This window comes from Mus pahari, chromosome 13, assembly GCF_900095145.1.
Source record: "Mus pahari chromosome 13, PAHARI_EIJ_v1.1, whole genome shotgun sequence".
In the NCBI taxonomy this organism is placed as follows: Eukaryota; Metazoa; Chordata; class Mammalia; order Rodentia; family Muridae; genus Mus; species Mus pahari.
This window is the reverse complement of record NC_034602.1, coordinates 78,897,128-78,903,679: the sequence shown is the minus strand read 5'-3', so window position 1 is coordinate 78,903,679 and position 6,552 is coordinate 78,897,128. Positions and strand designations below refer to the sequence as shown.

Below are 6,552 nucleotides of genomic sequence, written 5' to 3'. Positions count from 1 at the left end.
ACATTCTTATGATATGTTTTAAGTAATGTTATGAAAATTTGAGATAATTAAAAATTTATCTGGAGTCTTGAGTAGTAAATTTCTTACACATTTTAAAGCAGGGAGTTATTTTCTCTCAATTACTTTATAGATTTTGTTGTGAAATGATATCCTTAGAATTTGAACTTATTAATGTAACATAATCAGTAAGTGGCAGTATAAATATTTAACCTGAAAAACTCAACAAGTGTGTGTGCTGAAATACTCTAAGAATAAAGATGACAGCTTACAATATTATAAGGATCCAAAAGCTGTACTTAAAATTGGTATATTATAAGTACGTTTTGAAAATCGGGTTCTCGGAGTAGGGTCGGTGGAGAGATGGCCCAGCAGCTAAAAACACTGACTGCTCTTCCAGAGAACTAGGGCTCGATTCCCCGCACCCACACGGCAGCTCACAACTGTCTGTAACTCCAGTTCCAGGATATCCAGCACCTTCATATAGACAGACATGCAGGCAAAACACCAATGCCCATAAAATAAAAAGTAATAAATTTTTTTTTTTTTAAAGTGGGTTCTCAACTGAGGTGTATACTAGGTTTTTTTTTTCTTTAATCCATTTCATTTTCTCCTTTTCCTCTGTTAGAATAGCTTGCAGAAACCAGAGAAAAGGCAAGCAGATAGCCTTTCTGGGCCATTTGCTGTTGATGGTTCCATATGTAAACGTGAATTGGGCATTTTCCTGAAGAGCCAGCATTCTAGCTTGCTGGCACTGTTGCTGGCACTGTTAGAATCCTCACTTGTTCTGAGAGGATGCCGTTCACACAGAAACCATTTAGGCCATAAACTGTGTTATCTCAGATGCTATGATTAAAGACCAAACCCTCTTCCCTTGCTTAGTTGTAAAGTTTTCCATGTTTACTTAAACATTGGTGTTTTGTTTTTTGATTTTATAGTATTAAAGATTGAACCTAAATTCTCACCAATGAGCTACAATTCCAACTTTTTACTAAGATTGTTTTAAATATTCATCACCCTTTTTGAGGCAGGCTTTCTATGTATGTAACTGTATAATAGCTGTGTCCTAAGTGTTGAGATTAAAGATTTGCACCACCACTCTAGGCTTACCTTCTTTTTCCCCTTTTTCTTTTAAGGCCTGCTCTCAGTAAGTAACTCAGGCTGGCCTGGAGCTCACAGATCATTCTTCTGCTAGTAGTATTGGCATTAAGTACCAGTTTTAGATATTGACCACATATTTAAGTTTAAAGAATTATTGTAGATCACACAAGCTTTTATGTATAATCTGTTTGCTAATGATAAATCATGTTACAATGGGAGAAACAACATTTTAGTCTAATGAAACAATGGGAAAATGAGTGTTTTCATTAAAAAATAAAATAGAGGCTGGGACAGTGGCTTAGGAGTTAAGAGCACTTACTGCTCCATAGAAGGTGCGGTTTCCAGCACTTAATGTGGTAGCTCACAACTGTCTAAACAGTTATATATACACACGTGGACATAATCTTTTTTGTTGTTGTTGTTTAATGTGTTTACACATGCATAAATGTAAGTGTCTGTGTACATGAGAATGATAGGCTATATTACTAGAAAGTAGTGAAATTAAGGCTAATTTGGGGGACATTTTTTTATCTGTTGATCAACATGCAGGGGTGGCACTGAATCAACAAGACAAGCAACTCAGTTGATCAATGCTTTGATCAAGGATCCAGACAAAGAAATTGATGAACTTATTCCAAAGAATCGTTTGAAAAGCTCCACAGCAAATTCCAAAATCGGGTCTTCAGCACCTACTACCACTGCTGCTAACAGTTCCTTAATGGGGATCAAAATGACAACTGTAGCTCTGTCGTCGACATCTCAGACTGCCACAGCACTCGCCGTCCCTGCCATCTCTTCTGCATCCACTCACAAAACCATTAAGAACCCCGTGAATAATGTGAGGCCTGGGTTTCCAGTTTCTCTCCCATTAGCATATCCTCCTCCACAGTTTGCACACGCTTTGCTTGCTGCTCAGACTTTCCAGCAGATCCGTCCACCGCGGTTGCCCATGACCCACTTTGGAGGTACTTTCCCACCAGCTCAATCCACTTGGGGTCCTTTTCCTGTCAGGCCTTTGAGCCCTGCCAGAGCTACTAACTCGCCTAAGCCTCACATGGTGCCTCGCCATAGCAATCAGAATAGCAGTGGTTCTCAGGTGAATTCAGCAGGTTCTTTAACTTCAAGTCCAACAACTACAACCAGTTCATCAGCTTCAGCGGTGCCTGGTACAACTTCAAATGGCAGTCCAAGTTCTCCTTCAGTCAGAAGGCAGCTTTTTGTCACAGTTGTGAAGACATCCAATGCCACAACCACAACAGTCACAACAACAGCAAGCAACAACAGCACCGCACCCACAAATGCCACATATCCTATGCCTACTGCCAAAGAACACTACCCAGTATCATCCCCATCTTCCCCATCACCACCAGCCCAGCCAGGAGGGCTTTCTAGAAACAGCCCTTTGGATTGTGGATCAGCATCCCCAAATAGAGGGGCATCTGCTTCCGAACAGGAAGCAAGTAGTCCGCCAGTAGTAGAACCTGCAAACAGCAGACCCCCACACAGCAGCAGTTCTTCTGGGAGCTCATCAGGTCATTCCACTCAGCAGCAGCCTCCGGGATCTGTTCCTCAGGAGCCAAGAGCCCCTCTTCAGCAGTCTCAGGTTCCTTCCCCGGATGTGAGAATGACTGTTCCTCCTACAGCAACAAGTTCTGCTCCAGTGGCGGTGCCTTCTACTGCGCCTGTGACGTACCCTATGCCTCAGACACAAATGGGATGCTCCCAGCCTCCTAAAATGGAAGCCCCTGCTATTAGACCACCCTCTCATGCCACAGCTGCCCCTCACAAGACTCCAGCTCCAGTGCAGAGTTCATCTGCTTCAGTCCTCAATGTCAATCACATTAAAAGACCTCATAGTGTCCCCTCCTCTGTCCAGCTACCTTCGACCTTAAGTACACAAAGTGCTTGTCAGAATTCAGTACATCCAGCAAATAAGCCTGTTGCTCCCAACTTCAGTGCCCCATTACCATTTGGGCCCTTTAGCACATTGTTTGAAAACAACCCTACTAATGCTCATGCCTTCTGGGGAGGACCTGTTGTTTCATCTCAGTCAACACCAGAATCTATGCTGTCAGGAAAATCCTCATATTTGCCAAATTCAGATCCTTTACATCAATCTGATACTTCCAAAGCACCAGGTTTTAGGCCACCATTACAGAGACCCGCTCCAAGTCCCTCAGGTAAGTGTGTATTTATTTGTTTGACAGTATGTTGTTACTACTTGACATATGTGATACAGAAATTTTGGGCTATTTTATGATGTCCTCGCTCTGTGTGTAGGCTACCTGGATAGAGAGGAGTTTTTGTGTCACTGCTGTTGTTTCTGAGACAGGGTCTCACTATGTGTAGCCCTGGCTGGCCTGGAAATCACTACTGTAGAGGAGCCTGGCCTTGACTTCAACGTGTTTGCTATGGTCCCCAGCCTTAGAGAGTTTTGTTTTATTTTTGTGGTGATAGAGGTTGAGCCCATTTTGTTTATGCATGCTGGATGAATGAGGTAGACCCCAAGTATGAGCGGGTTGTAGTCCCTTAATACACTGTTGTATCATGTGCATTTGTTTAGTGTAGTGTTTTTATTTTAAAGTCTTTTCAAAGCTAGTAATAAATTTTATCTTGAATTTCCCTTATAAAGTTACTAGGTCTCATTTCTCCTCATCCTACCCCTGCTCTGAGAAAAAACGTTTGTATTTGTGGGGAGGGGGTGGTTCAGAGATGTTTTGAGGAATGGAACCAACTTGAGAGGCTGAAGAAGAGTAGCCCTTTAGCACAATGTTTGAAAACCCTACTGATGCTCATACCTCTGGGGAGGACCTATTGTTTCATCTCTGTCAACACCAGAATCTATGCTGTCAGGAAAATCCTCGTATTTGCCAAATTCAGATCCTTTACATCAGTCTGATAGTTCTAAAGCACCAGGTTTTAGGCCACCATTACAGAGACCTGCACCAAGTCCAAGTTATACACTATAACTTGGAAAAAGCAAGGAAAGGCCATGGTGATGTGATGCATGCCTGCAGTCCCAACATGTGGAAAGCAGTTGCTAGGAAGACCAGAAGTATTAACATACCCATCTTGATTAGGGCTACATGAGATCCTGTCTCCGAAGGAAGGAAAACAAAGGGTTTACGTTAATAAAGAGATGCTACCAAGCACTGAATAACTAACAATTTTATTAAATTGGAATTCATTTCCATTTGTCTTTGTTTTTAAATGAGAAAGATGTCTGGTTACACCTTCTAATGTGGTAGCCATTTGCTTCTTTTATTTCTATTTAACAATGAAAATTGACCAAGTACAGTGGTGAATACCTTTTTTTTTATATGCATTTTTAAAAATATTTATTTATTTATTTATTTATTTATTTATTTATTTATTATATGTAAGTACACTGTAGCTATCTTCAGACACTCCAGAAGAGGGCGTCAGATCTTGTTAGGGATGGTTATGAACCACCATGTGGTTGCTGGGATTTGAACTCCGGACCTTCGGAAGAGCAGTCGGGTGCTCTTACCCACTGAGCCATCTCACCAGCCCATGGTGGTGAATACCTTTAATCCCAGCCTTGGAAGGCAGAGGCAGGCAGGCCTGTATGAGTTCCAGGCCAGCCAGGGCTGCATATTACCTGCGTATTACCCTGTCTCAAAATAACACTTTTATCTTCTTAGTCAAGTTGAAAGTACTGTGGACTACTGGCTGCCATTTGGATAGAAAAATTATGGGACATTACTATTTTAAGGGAAGTTCTTTGTGACAGCACTGGTATTTACGGAGGATCTAAAGATTTTTTTAATTCTGTTATGCTTTTTTAAGTTCACTTTTTTTAGATTCATAAAAGAGAAATTGTAGTTTCTTTTGTAAATATCTTAGATGACTATGGCATGTATACTCAAAAGAAATAATTAGTATTTGGCAGTTGGTTTTTTTGTTGTTGTTTTGGTTTCTTTTCCTGAGACAGGGTTTCTCTGTATAGTCCTGGCTGTCCCAGAACTCACTCTGTAGACCAGGCTGGCCTTGAACTCAGAAATCCACCTGCCTCTGCCTCCAAGTGCTAGGATTATAGGCGTGCGCCACCACTGCCCAGCTCAGTGTTTGACAGTTGGCTTCAGATGTTACAGTATTTAGATAGCTGCTTTCCTTGTTTTAGGGTCCAGTTTAGGGTGCCAGGTTACATTTAGAACTATTGTGCTTTTGAAACAGCATGCTAGTGCATACTTTTGTATTTCTAGCGCTTTGGGTTCAGTGTATTTCTTATTTATATGTTGAATTCATTTCTTTCCTGAGAGGCTCTGTCTTTGGTTTTTTGAGACAGGGTTTCTCCTCTCAGCAGTGTCTCTGCTGGAACTCAGTATGTAGGTGGGGCTGGCCTTGACCTAAGAGAGCTAACTGCCTCTACCTCAAGTGCTGGGATTAAAAGTGTACACAACCACCTGGCAGAGATCTTGTCCCTTTTTTGTTTTTGTTTTTGTTTTTTAAACTAGTGTAACTATTGTGGTCAAGTAATGGAGAAAATCCACGTGAGAGATGGACATACTATATAGTCTGTGATTTACATGATCTGATCCTATTTGTATTCTAACAAATATTTTGTTTTATTTTGGGTGTTGGATTTTTGTTTTCTGAGAGTGCTGGGATTAAAGCCATGTTCCACCATTACCAGGCAGAGTTCTTGATAGGTGTTTCTCAGCCTTCCATGTTCTAGAGTTACAGGTCTTACTGTAGTCACAGAGGCTGGGGTAGAGTGATGGGGGATCCCTATTGTTTTTGATTTGAGGAAGGGCCTTGCTGTGTACCCTGGCCGGCCTGTCGCTAGCTAGTCCAGGCTGACTCTGAGGTCTTTCCGTCCTCTGCCTCGTCAGTGGGAGGATTAAATGCTTTTGCCTATGTCTGATGTACTCTGACAATTACTGATTTTTCTTCCCTTCTTGTTTCTTTGTTCTAAAGATGGGCTCTTCCTGGTCTACCTGGCAAGGATCTAGCACAGGCAGGTCTTGAACCTAGCTCTAACTTACCAGTGCTGGTATTATAGGCCTGTGCCACCACACCATGGCCTCTCTAAGTAAAGTGTTAACATAGCCATCTTTGTTCATTCTCATACTATTTATAGCTAATTTTATACTTAATACATGGACAGAGACCATGTAACATGCAAATACTCATGAACATACAATTCAAAAGGAATTGTACTTTAAATAAAATTTAGTCCATTGCTGCACACAGGTAAGAACATTGTGAACTTGAGGTCCGCCTAGACTACACATTTTTAATTTTTATTTATTTAAGATTTATTTATTTATTATATGTAAGTACACTGTAGCTGTCTTCAGACACTCCAGAAGAGGGCGTCAGATCTTGTGACGGATGGTTGTGAGCCACCATGTGGTTGCTGGGATTTGAACTCCGGACCTTCGGAAGAGCAGTCGGGTGCTCTTACCCACTGAGCCATCTCACCAGCCC

The 6,552-nt window shown here is 41.5% G+C and overlaps 1 protein-coding gene across 1 annotated transcript in view; it reads left to right on the top strand.

The window, feature by feature from the left end:
- Positions 1-6,552, top strand: part of Ankrd17 (ankyrin repeat domain 17) — a 144,779-nt gene that overhangs the window by 124,759 nt on the left and 13,468 nt on the right. Inside the window, exon 27 of the mRNA XM_029545023.1 lies at positions 1,648-3,278. Coding sequence (XP_029400883.1) covers positions 1,648-3,278 — 1,631 coding nt within the window. The remainder of the gene's footprint in view (positions 1-1,647; positions 3,279-6,552) is intronic.